At 41.1% G+C, this 16,108-nt stretch overlaps 1 protein-coding gene across 1 annotated transcript in view; it reads left to right on the top strand.

Annotated features, from left to right (window-relative positions):
- The window catches only part of DHX32 (DEAH-box helicase 32 (putative)), a 32,816-nt gene extending 16,720 nt beyond the window's left edge, over window positions 1-16,096 (top strand). The window contains exons 7-11 of the mRNA XM_064145298.1: window positions 9,275-9,466; window positions 11,091-11,240; window positions 12,819-13,009; window positions 13,761-13,942; window positions 15,904-16,096. Of these exons, the coding sequence (XP_064001368.1) occupies window positions 9,275-9,466; window positions 11,091-11,240; window positions 12,819-13,009; window positions 13,761-13,942; window positions 15,904-16,096 (908 nt within the window). The remainder of the gene's footprint in view (window positions 1-9,274; window positions 9,467-11,090; window positions 11,241-12,818; window positions 13,010-13,760; window positions 13,943-15,903) is intronic.
- Window positions 16,097-16,108: the final 12 nt, after the last annotated feature.

The raw sequence follows: 16,108 nt of genomic DNA, 5'->3' as shown, positions 1-16,108 counted from the left end.
GATCAAGGTGAAAGCATTATGTAGATTCTTAATTCATGCTGAATTACCATAAAAAGTTTTAGATTAAAACATTTCTTGATGGTCATGGTTAACACTACATCTCAGAGCTATTCTATTACAGCCCCCATGAGAATATATTTCTAGAGTACCAAGAGTTGTACAATTGCAGATCATTTCAAATTCTACAAGAAACAAAATGTGTTTGTGTAGCTTTTCATTAGAATCAGACTGTAAAGGGCAGAAACTTAATGTGCTATGTAAGGTCTGCTCAACAGAGATCATTTCATGGGAGATTTATTATCAAAGGTTCACTTGCTGGATTTTTTGGTGGTTTAATTCCTAAATTTTACTGATTAAATTTACCTCCTAATGAAAAAAATTCTGCTTTCATAGTTTGTGTTTCACAAATCAGTGGAAAAGCATAAAAGGAATTGGAGGAGGTAAAGACCAGACAGAAAACACAGGAAGCAAAGTATGGACTGGACAACCTGAGCTTTAGCAGCAGTCCTGCATCTATGGGACAAGAGGCATAAGGAACAGTAGTCAGGACAGTTATGTATAGTCCAGTAACAGAGCACACACCACATGGATAGTAGCCAATTGCTTAGAACACATCTGGTATCACAAAATGAGATGGGGTAGTCCATCTGGACTTCCCTCATATCATTTACTGGAGAGTAAAAAAGAAACCAAAAGTGATAAAAAAATGTATGCCATTTTATATTTAAAGTATGCCTTTTGTGGATATACAGGCTGGGTTGAAGGTTAGACTGGATGATCTTTGAAGTCTCTTTCAGACAGATGTTTTCTGTGATTCTGTGTTGCACAGTCACAAAATACTTTGGGATTGGAAGGGACCTTAAAGATAAATTAGACTAAGCCCCCTGCCATGGGCAGGTGCACCTTCCAATAGACCAGGCTGCTCAAAGCAACATCTAACTTGACCAGGGCAGAGGCATCCAAAACTTCTCTAGGCAACCTGTTTCAGTGCCTCACCATGCTAACAGGGAAGAATTTCTTCCTAATATCTAGTCTAAATCTCCCCTCTTTCATTTTAAAATTGCAGCCCTTCATCCTATCCCTACACTTCCTGATAAGAAGTGCCTGCCCATCTTTCCTGTAGGCCCCATGCTAAGTATGTGCTTTAAGGATGACACAAAGCAGAGAGAATGTCACTGAACAGCCACTGCTGCCCCTGGCATGCAGATATTACTTGGCATATTTAGGTTAGGAAAACGCAAGTCAGCCTCTATCCTGACTGGCACCAAAGCACAGGAGCAACCACTATCAGCCAGTTTGGAAAGAGTGAACAACTTAAGACTGCAAAGTAAGAGTTTGGAAAAGTATTTCTTAATGATCAACTATAACTTAAAGAAAAAAAACATAGTTATAGAATTGGTGGCTTCAGCATATGGCAAATGCATCAAAAAAGCCTACCTCAGAAGCTGGAGGGAGAAAAAAAAAGAGAATCAAGATGAAACCTGCACAGAGAAGCTTGTCTTTGCAGAAGGGAAATCTTTGCATAATGTGAAGAAAACTTGGCACTCAGATTCCCCATATCTTCAGTTTGCTATCCAAGGAGCAGTGTTAAAAAACAGTAACAGAAAACACCATTCCACAGAACCATTCTCCCTGCGGTAATTACTTTGGCACCTCTTCATGCTGTTAAACCTAACAGAAGCTGGAAAAACTTGTGGTTTGCCAGGCAGTGAATCAGCTCTTTAAAGGCAACATCCCTTCACCTGTCACTCAAGTCAGCTCTAACTTGGCAACATTTTTTTCTGAGGAAAGGAAAGATCTAAGAGAAGAAGGGTATTTTACATACTCAACATTTTCACAGGGTAGGAAACCAGAACACAAGACCTGTAGACCCTCAACATGAACATGATACAGCTAAATAGACTATTAAAACCCACTAAAATTATGCTAAATTCTTGTCTCTAATATTAATTTACTACATGACTTTGGGTACATCACTAAATCATCTGCTTCCTTATGCAACAATAATACTTTTGTATTTCTTTTATCACACTTTAAAGGCTCCACTTTCAGCCACATGAGATGTAATACAGAAAACACTAAAGAGACAGCTACCTTTAGAAACGTTATTTTGTGCATGCCATAGAATCATAGAATCAAGCAGGTTGGAAGAGACCTCCAAGATCAGCCAGTCCAACCTAGCACCCAGCCCTAGCCAGTCAAATAGACCATGGCACTAAGTGCCTCAGCCAGGCTCTTCTTGAACACCTCCAGGGACAGTGACTCCACCACCTCCCTGGGCAGACCATTCCAATGCCAATCACTCTCTCTGCCAACAACTTCCTCCTAACATCCAGCCTAGACTTCCCCCGGCACAACTTGAGACTGTGTCCCCTTGTTCTATTGCTGGTTGCCTGGGAGAAGAGACCAAGCTCCACCCGGCTACAACCTCCCTTCAGGTAGTTGTCGACAGCAATGAGGTCACCCCTGAGCCTCCTCTTCTGCAGGCTAAACACCCCCAGCTCCCTCAGCCTCTCCTCATAGGGTTTGTGTTCCAGGCCTCTCACCAGCTTTGTTGCCCTTCTCTGGACACCTTCCAGCACCTCAACATCTCTCTTGCATTGAGGGGTCCACAACTGGACACAGCACTCAAGGTGTGGCCTGACCAGTGCTGAGTACAGGGGCAGAATAACCTCCCTTGTTCTACTGGCCACACTGTTCCTGATGCAGGCCAGGATGCCATTGGCTCTCTTGGCCACCTGGGCACACTGCTGCCTCATCTTCAGCTACTATCTACCAGTACCCCCAGGTCCCTTTCTTCCTGGCTGCTCTCCAGCCACTCTGTCCCCAGCCTGTAGCACTGCTTGGGGTCGTTGTGGCCAAAGTGCAGGACCCTGCACTTGGCCTTGTTCAATCTCATCCCATTGGCCTCTGCCCACCCATCCAGCCTGTCTAGGTCCCTCTGCAGGAACATCACTCTAAGTCAACTTGAAACTTTCAGATAAACAGTTTCAGTGCCAACAACAACATTTAGTTACTTATTGGCTTTACTAAGTCTAAATATGATCAAGAGTAGGATTTGTATTGATATAAAACTGGTCAGATTTTCTGAAACAAGTCCAGAGCATTCCAGTCTTAAGTAGCCAAAGAACACAGGCAAAGGAAAGAAAAGAGAAAAAAAATCAGAGCAGGAAATACACTTTAAACTTCCAGGGATATGGCAGTTTTTTGTTGAAAGTACAGGACACATCTTGAGCTTCTTTTAAACTTCACTCTTGTGAAAGCAGCAGTTGAGTCACAAAGTGCTGCAGTTTGCCTCGATGGCAGCAGCAGTTGATGTTGGCAAGAAGTCCTAAAAATAATGATACTGGCTCTAAAAATAACGATACTGGCTTGCTACAAATCATTATAAGACAACGTAGGTTTCTGTTCATTAAAGAAGAGCTTTTCATATCTAAACATTTACTGTACTTGTGATTTATTATAGTAGTTTTTATTTAAATAGGAGCCACACCATAAAAACCTCTCAAGTTAGGTTTTGCTTGTTCATACAATGTTTTTTCCTTGACTGGGCTTGTGCCTCAAAATGCAGATCCATGATTGAAAACCCCTTCTAATTTATTTTCATCTACCCCTTCATCTTCTCTTATCTACCTTTACTATCTTGTCCTTCTTAGTACAAAAAAACTCCAGGAATCTCCTCTTTATATTTTTTTAGTAACACTCACAGCAAAATAGGGAAGTAATTTGTGCTTGTAAATCTCAAGGCAGCTACCTCTAGGGCATAAAAATGCAAATTGCTGATGCTATCAGAGGATTGAAATTGGATGCCATAAACCCATAGATCTTGTAAGGTAGAGCACAAACCACTTTGTTGATTTCAGGAAATTAGCCTTCCATGATTTCCTAGTAATTACTGCTTGTCTGAATGACCATGTCACTCTCCCTGTGTTTTCAATCACTGGTATCTATTCCCTGCCACTGACTCTCATTGTTCATCAGCTGTAACTTTTCAGTTCTCTAACCTTTCTTCTCAGATGCTTTAGCTTTTGCAAGGGCTCATCTTTTATCCCATTAAACCTCATCGGTTTGATAACAAAATGTTCTCTCTAGAAAGAACCACCCCTCATGTTGAACAGGCAAAGATAAGTACTTTAGTACTGAAATGAAACAGGTTCAGAGGCTTAACAGGAATTTACAGACTCCTGAGATAGCCTCTGAAAACTAACAGTAAATGTTTTAAAATTAAGTTAAAGTCACAGCACTACCAGACTTACATGTTGGAGAAGTTCTGTAAAGGTTCATGCAAGGGGAATTAATAAACTAAGTTTTCCTTCAGACATTAGCATCATAAAGAACAGGTGCTGGCTTGCTTCCCTATTCACTTTTAGAACCATAGAATTATTTAGGCAGGAAAAGACTGTAAGACCATCTAGTCCAACCATTAACCTAACCAGTTTAGGACTAAATAATGCTGAACTCCTCCAGCTGTGGGGATTCAACCAGTCTAGGACTAAACCATGCTGAACTCCTCCAGCTGTGGGGATTCAACCACCTCCCTGGTGAGCCTGTTCCAGTCTTTGAGAACCCTTCCAGTGAAGATGTTTCCTCTTATATCCAATTTAAGCCTCCCCTGGGGCAACTTGAAACTATTTTGTCTCATCCTATCATACACAATATGTAGGAGAAGAAACTAACCCCCACCTCACTCCAACTTCCTTTCAGGTGTAGAGAGTGAGAAGGTCTCCCCTCAGCCTACTTTTCTTCAGTCTAAACAACCCCAGTTCTCTCCTGAAGCATGACACTATGGCTAAACATGACTTGCCAGTTCCTCACAGACTTGCTTTGCTTCTAATCTCTGTGGTGCAAAAGTAGCCTGCCAAGGACAGGTTCTTGTTCATAATGAATTCAAGGAAGAAATTCTTTCTAGTCATCTCCTAATGAATCACAGAACTTAAGGGATTAGAAGAGAATCTCAGAGATCATCAAATACAATCCCCCTGTCTAAATAGGATCGCCTAGGGTAGTCTGCACAGGAATGTATCCAGGCAGGTTTTGGAAGTCTCCAGAGAAGGAGACTCCACAACATCTCTGGGCAACCTGTTCCAGTGCTGTCACCCTCACCTCCTGTTGAGGTGAAACTTACGTTGAGGTGAAACTTACGTTTGAGTTTGTATCCATTGTTCCTTGTCTTATTACTGTGCACCACCAAAAAGAGATTTGCCCCATCCACTTGAAACCCACTCCTCGGATATTTATAGACATCGACCAAATCCCCCCTCAGTCTCCTCTTCTCAAGACTAAACAGTCCCAGGCTTTCACTATCTTGTCATAGGGGAGATACTCAAGTCCCCTAATCATCCTCATGGCTTTTTCCAACAGGTCCCTGTCTCTCCTGAATTGGGGAGGTCAAAACTGAACACAGTACTCCAGATGTGGTCTCACTAGGGCAGAGTAGAGGGGGAGAAGAACCTTCCTAGATCTCCAGGACACACTTTTCTTGGTGCTCCCCAGGATGCCATAGGCTCTCTTAGCCACAGGAACACAGTGCTGGCCCATGCAGAACTTGCTATCCAGCAGGACTCCAAGGTCTTTCTCCATGGAGCTGCTCTCCAGTAGAGCAACTCCTACCCTGTACTGTTGCCTGCTGCTGTTCCTCCCCAGGTACAGGACCCAGTATTTGTCCTTACTGAACTTCATGTGGTTAGCCTTCACCCAGCTCTCCAGCCTGTCCAGATCTTGTTGGATGGCAGCACAGCCTGACAGGTGTCAGCCTCCCCTCCTCATCAGCAAACTTGCCAAGGGTACACTAAATGCCCTCATCCAGGTCCTTAGTAAAGACATTGCACAAAACTGGGCCCAGTACTGATCCACTGGGCCCCAGACCTCCAAGTTGACTCTGTGCTATCAATCTCAACCCTCTGAACTGTGTTGTCAAGACAGTTTTCAAACCAATCACAACCCTCTGAACTGTGTTGTCAAGCCAGTTTTCAATCCACCTCATGGACCAATCATCTATGCCACATTTCCTGAGCTTTTCTATGTGAGACAGCATTAAAAGCCTCATATCAAAAGATAGGAGGAGAAATACACATCCTGGCCATGTGGGCAGCTGTAGCTTTGCTTTGGAGTTTTTTTATTTAGAGATTTTTTGGACATTAATATGCAAGCCATCAGCAGCCTGCAGAAGCATGAAGAACTGCCAGTGCAGTCATTAGTTTCTCAGTCCTGGGTATGCTTGGCTGGGGATGAGGCCAAGTCCTGCTGATGTGGAATTTTTGACACTAGCTTCAAGGGGACTAAAATTTAAGTTGTTATCCATAAACCAGAGAGAAAATATCAAACAGTTCCTTAAGCTGGAATAGGAGGAAGTTGCTGCAGTGACAGGAGAGCAGTTATGAATTTAAATGAACTAGCACTCACAAAAGATTTTGACCATTTCAATAAGGGCTGAAACAGAGATCTGTCTTTGAAAGGAGCTGGGAGGAAAAAGCCTTCACACTTCAAGACTGTCCAAATTTCCACCAACATTTTTTATGCTCTAGCAACTACTTTCTTGGAGAGTGTAAGCTTGACAACTTCCAGTCAGCTTTCAGGTTCACTCTCTCCAGCCACCATGGTTGTATATAAAGCTCTTCTATGCCTGCTTTGCCAAAGGGGCCTACTGTCATCAACAGCAGATTTGCTGAATCTTGTCCTTTCAGACATGTTTTCTTATCACTGAATTTATTACATCATTCTTTGACAACAAGAGAACACTTAGACTATTATTTTTCAAAATCTGAAAAAGAAAATATCCCACCCAAAAAAAAACCCACAATCAAAAAACCCCAACAAACCCCTTAAAAAGCTACACACAGAAGAACACTTCACATTATTCTGAAAAGAGACAGGGTATAGCTACATAAGCTGCATCTGTCTTCTGCTGCTTCAAATGCAAAGAAGTGAAAAAATCAAGAGTGGAAAAAGGAGAAATTCAGCCATATACTTAACAAGCAAGAAGCATCTTGGCCAAACTCCTTTGTTATTGATCCCCGCCCAGCTGATGGGTTCAGAGTAGCTACCACAAATGCCACTTTTTGGCCTATCAAAACATGACTGATGAGATGCAACGGTAATTGAAGGCCTATGCATGTAGCCATGTGCATAGGCCATCTTCTGTATCTTTGCATCTTGTAGGTTGATTATATTCACCCTCATTCATGAAAGAGCAATGTACACCTATGACCTGCGACACAAAGAATAAGCTTAGTATGTCATTGAGCAAAAGCTGATTAACTGAACACTTACCTGAAGCAACTGATAATCCTGCAGTCCTAAAAGCCTCCATGTGTGCCATTTGAGTCTACAAACTTGGTGCTCAAGAAGCAAATCTCCCTACTGAATACTCCAGGTGTGATGGATTATGCAAAATTAATAATCTGCATTGATTTTGATATCCAGGTGATGATTGTTATTAACTATGAAAACTGCTTATTAACATTAAAACTCACCAGAAAACTTATTCACAAGGTTCAAAAAGCATAGTTTGGAAATGTATACACACAGGGAACAGGCAAAATTAGAGCACTTATTTCTTAAAGTGGCAAATACAAACATTATACTGGAAGAGAAGATTCTTGTGGTTAATTGTACCGCTTATCCACTAGATGGACACAGGAAGCCCCTTTCTGCTTATGGCAGAAGGCAATTAGTGTGTAATTACAAGAGGCTTTAAGTATTTACTCACAAAATATTGTCAGACAGTACTCAAAGAACATGGAGAGGCTGCTGCCAGTGGCCTCAAAGCCATTAGAGGCTTTGGAGTTTCCCAGGCTCTTTTCTCAGGAAACTAGGGGTCTATTGCATAGTCTCTGACTTGGTTCCTCTTGATACCCAATTCAGCAGAAGCTCTGCAGAGGGGCAGGCAGGATGCAATGTAATGTGCAGTCTTGGCACAATGTCATGCTGGCTATGCAGGCATTTAGAGCCTGTTCCTGGTAAACTTGAGGCAGTGGAGTTTCCAGGCACTTTCAGGATGCAATGAGGCAGAAGCAGCACAGTGTGCTACCTGCTCATCCCTTTTTATCAATACAGCCCGAGACTAATGGGTCTTTGGACATAGATTAGCCAATCAGAATGGCACTTTGCCAAGCTTGACCATATTAGGTGAAACCAGGGCTTTTGTTTTCCTTTCCTGCAGTTGCTTCTCCCAGCACAGAGGGAGGGGGAGCAGAGGAACATGTCTGGACAAGCCAGAGTCCTTAACCTCAGTGGCTCCAGGTTATTTGTGCTCTTTCCTGTGGTTGCTTCTCCTCACAGAAGAAGGGGGTGAAAGCAGAAAAATATGTCTGGGCAAGTCAGGACATGGATGAGCCCATTTTTGGCCTATGAGGCCCACCACAACACCAGGCAGAGACCTTCACTTGTGTTCATCTATCAGCTAAGATAAAAAGCTATCACTTCAGTCTTTGTTCTCCTCTGCTCTCACTGTCCGTATCTCCCATCTTAAATGCTAAACTCTAACTCATTATATCCTTCATTTTTTCCTCTGTTCAGCCCATTTCATCCTCATGCTCCCTACTCACCATGCAGCCCAAATTCATGTATTTCCTACTTTTTCCCAAATTAGCCTCTCAGCCTACCCAATTATTTTCCTACATTCACATGTATTTTTCTGTCTCACTGTTCTCACTTCTACTTATGGAGGTTGTAAGGAAGTTATAACTTGCAATAGGGAAAATTTAACTTCATACAGTAAGAAAATATAGCAAATTGTTAGGGAGAAATTTTCTTTTACTATGTTCCTATTTTTCTTCTGACATCATGAGAAACTATGTTTAAAAAGAAGCAACCGAGAGATCTCCAAACACCTGCCAGAATGATAAGATGGTTATAGTTTCGGTGTGTGCTTGACATTTGGTTATAAGCCTCTTTCCTAGGGCTGTACCTCTCATCACCTCTCAGGTGTGGCCAGCCACCTCTTTAAGAAGAAGATGCACACCATAAAATACCTGAAGTAGATGTAACACACTATTCAGCACTGTGTTTGGACTTTTGACAACAACTGCTCTGACATATACACACAAAAATTCAACAGAGTTATTTGCAGCCCTGTAATTGTAACCCCTTATTCTCTCCCATCCACAATGTTCTCAGCCATTTGTTCATCTCATTTATTATTGTTCAAATCATAGAAGCCAATTTCAATTATTTTCACACAGGAAATATACAGTTGAATATTATAATGGAAATTCAGACTGCCATTTAAATGTAGCCATTCTCAAGAACTTGAATTATCTTCCCTTTTTATTAGCTCCTGAAAGCCTGATGCAGGCTTTGGAAGACCTTGATTATCTAGCAGCCCTGGATAATGACGGAAACCTTTCTGAATTTGGAATTATTATGTCAGAATTTCCTCTAGATCCACAACTGTCAAAGTCAATTCTGGCTTCGTGTGAATTTGAGTGTGTTGATGAGATGCTCACCATTGCGGCCATGGTAACAGGTACTTGTAAATAAGGTTTGACTGCATGGCTTGTGCCACCTGCCAAATGCATGCAGATTCCTGCAAAGCCTGTGCACAAAGGCAACACAAAGGCAAACTTTTGTTATTCACATCCTGCTGACTTCAAGCAAATGACTATCTCTGGCTGTTTAAGTCTTGACTTTAAGCATGCTATGAAACAAGAGTAATGAATTCCTAAGTAGCACTCCATTTCCATGCTTCAGCTGCCTCATTAACTTCCAACCTTTTGTCAGAAAGCATACACAGAACATCCACTAAAATGAACTTTTTTATGTCATATTCATGTACATTTGTAGCAGATAGGAGCAGCAAATTAGGGGAAGCTCCAGTTGTAAATAATACTGACCCACAATTACTTTGTGATTTTGTTTCCTTACATATTTTATAATACTAACACAATCTTAAGGATGTTATTGTATTAATTATTCTGTCCTGATGGATCACCCTGTTTTTACAAGGCACTATGAGACAAATCATCTGGCCCCAAAGACTGGAGATGTCAGGTCTGAAGCAAGAATAGTCATGTTAGAAGGATGTTAAGTACAGAACTTCTTCCACTTGATGAGACAGAGCTTTCACACCAACACATAAACCCCAGATATTTAAAACAGTCATTCTGCAAAAGCTGCTATTGAAATCTTGATACACCAAAGATGCACAAGCCCAAAGATTTTAGGCTAACCCAAAGGAGGGTGACATCAGAAGGTCAAACAGAAAATAAAGACCATGACTTCTCAAGATCCCACCAGATAGAGCAAGACAGGTCCAGATTTGCATTTGTCAGGTCTCACTGTTACATAGTGATGCTGACTCCAGACAGATTGAATTGTCCCACTTCTCTCCACAGCAGCCTCCTAACCACATAGAACTATAAAGATGATTTTGCGACTTAATCCTAGTACAGCACCAATGCTTGACTGCTCTCTAATGCTCAACAGCTACCTGCAGAGAAAGTTCTGGCATGGCAATATCGTGCTTTGCCCAGAGGGAATATCTTGGGGACAGAAACTGGTGAGGAGTCTTGGGCAGCAAGGACATGAACCCACAGGGCACCGAGACGCCTTAAAGGTTCTCCTTGTAGAACAACTTGGTTTTATTCCTGCTATGGCTTGATTTTTAATTATGGGCCTGAACTTGTGAAGAAGTTTTTGTGGTATGTGTAAGTCTAACAATTAAGCACAAAGACACAATTATGCAGCACAGTACCACAAAAAAAGTAAATGACCTGCAAATTACAAATTTCAACATATAGGAGCAAACTGAGTCATTACATCCATAGATTTAGTTTCTTTCTACATTAAAGAAACCGTAAGTTTAGATTCTAGATAAATTTGTTCATGCCATTACAAAGCATTTTTGGCATCAATCTAGAAGAAAGCTGCCCACCTTTTGTTGTGTTTACAGCACAAACTAAACAAGAGTTTGAAACAACATCCACATAAATAAAACCTTAGTGAATGGCAAGGAGTCAGTTCTTCAGCAGTAACCCCACAGTGAAGATTAAAGGAAACTGAGAAAGGAAAAATGCAGAAGTACCAGTAAAATCACTATTTGTGCATGCACTTACATGTCTTAGTAACTCCTGGCTTGATTTTTCTCTAAGCTCCTAATTGCTTTTTACACGCACCTCCTGGAATAGAAGAGATTGCTCTTACATGCTGGAGAAAATTCTCACACCCTGCAGGAGACCACTTTACTCTTATCAATGTCTTCAATGCCTTCAAAGAAGCCAGTGCAAACTCTGCAAATCAATGTAAGTGTGCCCATGCTGGAAGAAATAAAGCCATACTGTAAGCAATTTGGGGAAAACCACTAGTATCTGCACAGTCATTGCTAGTACTAAGTCATAGACATCCTTTTTTAACAGATTCCTTCTCTACTCTGCCCTAGGGAGGTCACAGCTGGATTATTGTTTCCAGCTCTGAGCCTTCCGGTTCAAGACACAGGGAACTAATGGAGAGAGTTCAACAGAGACTACAAGGTGCCGAGGAGCATTTCTCTGAGGAGGAAAGCCCGAGAGACTTGGGGCTGTTTAGCCTGAGAGTGGATCTTCCAAATGCTGAAAAATATCTAGAGGGTTGGGGTCAACAGGATGGGGCCAAATTCTTTATAGTGGTGCCCAGTAACAGGACAAGGGGCAATAGGCATAAACTAGAACATGGAAGTTTTCATCTGAACATGAGGGAAAGCTTCTTTGCTATGAGGGTGTCAAAGCCCTGGGGCAGGCTGCCCAGAGAGGTTGTGAAGTCTCCGTCTCTAGAGAGATTCTAAGCCCACTTGGATATCACTCTGGGCAAAATCCTGTAAGTGACCTTGCTGTAGCAGGGTGCTTAGATTTCCAGAGGTCTTTTCCAACCCAGACCACGCTGTGATTATGTTTCTCTGTAATTTGCAGGAAGAACTGTAAAATAGTAACATCTGCAAAATAGTATTAGCCTTAGTTTAATTAATTGAAAATTACCTAGGAGAGGAGCCTCATCCATGAGGTATCCATAAGCACTACTGAAATTCCCTTTTGAAATTACTTTGTACAAAACCAGACTGATGGCTCCTCCTGTAACAGCACATAAAACATGTTTAATATAGGAAATTACATAAACACAGTTGGAGAAGGGACTCACTTCCCCCAGCAGCCTAAAAATACTGGTCTTTTTCTGATAGTTGTCAACTAAAAGGAAAATTTAAAGGGGGAAAAATAGAAAGTAGTAAAGTTCACATTTACAAGAAAGCAAATGAAAGTCAGAGAACTGCACAGCAGACAGAAACCCTTTATAGCTTTTTCCTGTGCTCAAATATCTCGCTCAGGTTTATTTAGCCTGAATCCAATACTTGAAGTGATAGATTTGCCTATATTAATAAGAACTTGGGACAGGAGACCTTCATGTGCAGTCACACTGAATGCTGAAGAGAGCTCCATGAGGACCTGTCCTTTACCAACATGCAGCATCATCATCACTAGCACTGCCATTGGGATTTCAGTTCCATATTCCAGCCCGAATCCAGAAAGCCTGAAAATAGAGTTGCTATTCATTCCACTTGCAGCTATTTCAGGCAAAATAAGGGATTTTAAGTAATTTTATTCAGAAAGATAAAATTCTACAAAAGTAAGCCTAAGAAATATTGCCCACTCTACAAAAATATCAGTGAGACTAAACTGTCCCATACAGCTCTTGTTATCAGAATTTTGGACAGCTCTGACACAGCTACTCACTCCAAAATGCTTTCTATCTATTGCACCAGTCAAAGAGCACTTTACAGAGCAGTATCTCCGTGGGTAGTACCCACCAGCAAGACTTTGCTTTCAGACAAAACACTCTTTTTCCCTCCACAGACTACAGTAATGAGAAATGGTGCCGTCAGTATTTTCTAAGCTGCTCTGCACTGAAGATGGCAGAAATCATCAGAGCTGAACTAGTGGAGATTATGAAGCGCATTGAACTTCCCATTTCAGAACCGGACTTTGGATCAAAAGAAAATACTCTGAACATTCAGAAAGCTCTCTTATCTGGTTACTTTATGCATGTAAGGAAGAATACTGTTACATATGCTCTGTTACATAGAATGCTATCAGAGATCTTAAGTAGTTATGTCTCTTGAGTTGGTTTTTTCCGTAGTGTATCAAACACTTCTGCCAATTGCAATCTTCTTTCTGGGATTCAGCTATGACAGAAGAAAGTCTACACAATTCCCTGCCTTTCCCTCAAATATTTCTTTTACCTGGACAATTTCTTCATTCTCTCTGACATTATTCCCCTTTTGTTTTTGTGAAAATACACTGGAAAGAGAGAATTAACTTGTTGAATACGTTTAGGCACATACAATATACAGCTTTCTTCATCTCAAGCAAGAGGTACTATAAACATACAAGAGAGATTAATTTATTCCCACTTGAAAACATCATCCTCATCACTGTTCCATCTAAAAATAAGAATGACTCCTCCAAACTACACTGTGCCCTGCCACACATTGTATTTTAGTCTTATAACTCTTTAAGAACACATCTATTTTTCACAAACACTTCAAGTTCAGACACTTACTGTACAAGCCTGCCCTCACTTGTTGCAGATGGTTTCCTTTCAAATAAATAGACAGACTTTTTTTAAACTCTATCTCATCTTAGTGCATCCAGTCCCTGGTTTTCCCATAGAAGTCTGAGAAGAGGTTTCACCTCTCCAGTTGAAAGTATCTGAATACAAGTTTAATGTAACAGGCAAACACTGATCTATGCATCTCTATGTTCAATTACGTAATGAATAACTGCATTTTCTCTTAGATTGCTCGTGATGTAGATGGCTCAGGAAACTACTTAATGTTAACACACAGACAAGTGGCCCAGCTTCATCCTTTCTCATCCTATTACAACACCAGAAGGATTCCTGAGTGGGTTTTATTCCATGAGTTTAATATAGCAGAAGACAATTCCATCAGGGTCGTCTCTGAGATATCACCTGATCTGTGAGTAAACCATGATAAAACTGTTTCTTCACTCATATCTCTACCACAACAGTACAAGCTAAGACAGAAAGAAGGTAAGTGTGTGTGTATACACTGAGAGAAGTCAGTTCTGGTCACCTCCTCCTTTTCTTTTATCTCTATATCATTGTGATGGTTTGGGTGTTCCCTGCCCCCCCCCCCCCCCCCCCCACTTTGGAAAATCACCCAGACTAGACTCAGCCAGCTCTGGAAATTGAATGAAGCTTATCATTTACAGCTTAGCACAATTCACAAGCAGATATTTACAGTATATACAGAAATAGACAAGGTAAAAGGTAATACAGAAACACAACAGCATTCCCAGAAACCTGAGTCCCCAGGAGGGGCTCCCAACTACCCCTTCACCTTCCCCCTACCCCTCTCAACCTTACCCCAGTCCCAAGAAAGAATGGAGGTTCGGCCAGGGGGTTAGGAAGCAAAGTGGATTAGTCAAAGAAAAGGCAGAAAGGGGTGAGGTTAGAGATGCAGCTCAGCCAGTTCCCCAGCAGCAGAAGCCAGTGCCCTATCTATGTTTTGATTCTTATTCTTATACATCTCAGCAAGCCAATGAGTGAAGTAGACATCAGCCTTGTTCTCCTTCCACAGCCTGTAATCTAATTCTTCTCACCAAAACATTCTAGCTAGGCTCAAACTAGCACAACCATAAACACAGCTACCATGGATGGTGGAATACCGCTCCCTGAAGGTGTTTAAAAGAGGCAGAGATGTGGTGATGAGGGACAAGGTTTAGCACCACCCTTGGTAGACAGATAACGTTTGGATTTTGTGACATTAGAAGTCGTTTTCAACCAAAATAATTCTGTAATTCTCTCTCCTGGTTCTGTTGAGAAAGCATTCCACGCATAATTGATTGACTCTAGGTATGGATGTGGGTTTAAAAGAAAATAAAGCCAGCAAAACAGGCTTAAGAGAAAAGCACAATCTTCATACCTAGCCAAGCAAGAAGAGCTGGCATCACTGAAGTGTGAAGAAAATGTTGCTTTTCATATTTTTTGTGTGCACTAGAGAATGTACATGGGATTTTCTTTCTTTGTTGCCAGTATTGTTCTGTCACTGTGTGTAGCTTTGCTTGATGTCTTCATTTTCTCTCAGAACACTGCAGCAGACCTCAGAATTAATGAAAAAAAGAACTGTGATCTCATAACCTTACTATTCTCTTCATGCAAACCAAAATATCATTTAAATCAGCCTTTTCTATTTCCTAATCTGGCTGTTCTGTTAAGGTATTGAAGCAAAGCACAGTGCCTGCCACTGTAACTGTAATCAGTTCATCCAGTAAAGAAACACTTTAGAGGTTATGAAAGTTCCTTGTGAAGTAAAATACACAGGGAAAAAACCATGGAAGAGTTAACATGGCAGTGTACAGATTAATCTAGCTGGAAATGTCTTTGTTCTCTGAAAAGCTGTTTTCCAACCTATCTTCTTCTCAACATATTTTATGTACCCAGCCAGCTCCATCACCTCGTATCAACTGCTTATGGATTCAAGACTACAATCTTCCTTCTGCAAAAGTCTCTTTACACCAAGAAGATGCATTTCATTGTCCCATCTTTTCTGTTTCTAGTGTTTATGGGAAGGCCCTTTTCATAATTTGCTTGAAGCAAAAATATGTTCAAATCCAGAGAAAAACTGCTATTTAATGCAATATGCAGCACTGAGAATTGAAAGACAATCTCTTGAAGCGTAGAGTGAGGATACTGACTGCAAATCTACTGAAAGCACAACTACTCTTACACCTTGCAATGTTTTGATTCTGAGGCACCCTTTGTAGCTGTACTCATCAACACCTTGCTGATTCTTTTGTCCAGGGCTGGAAATAACTATTCAAACATTTCAAAATTCAGTTTAAAAAAAAAATATTTTGTATTATTTCCTTATCAATTAAAAAAATAACAATGTTTTTTGTCTTATTTCCTCACCAGATTCATGGAGCTGGTACCTCAGTACTATTTTAGCAATCTTCCTCCTAGTGAAAATAAGGATATTTTGCAGCAAGTGATCAATCACCTGTCACCTGTTTCAAGCATGAAGGAGGAACAGAAAAATAGCAGTGACAACAAGGAAAATGAAAAACTTGCCCAGACTCCCACAGAACAAAGGTGTATTATTCAGTGATTCTAGACTGAA

The sequence above is a fragment of the Pogoniulus pusillus genome, chromosome 6 (assembly GCF_015220805.1).
Source record: "Pogoniulus pusillus isolate bPogPus1 chromosome 6, bPogPus1.pri, whole genome shotgun sequence".
Taxonomy (NCBI): Eukaryota; Metazoa; Chordata; class Aves; order Piciformes; family Lybiidae; genus Pogoniulus; species Pogoniulus pusillus.
Note: the sequence above shows the minus strand (reverse complement) of the source record. Positions and strands in the feature narration are given on the sequence as shown.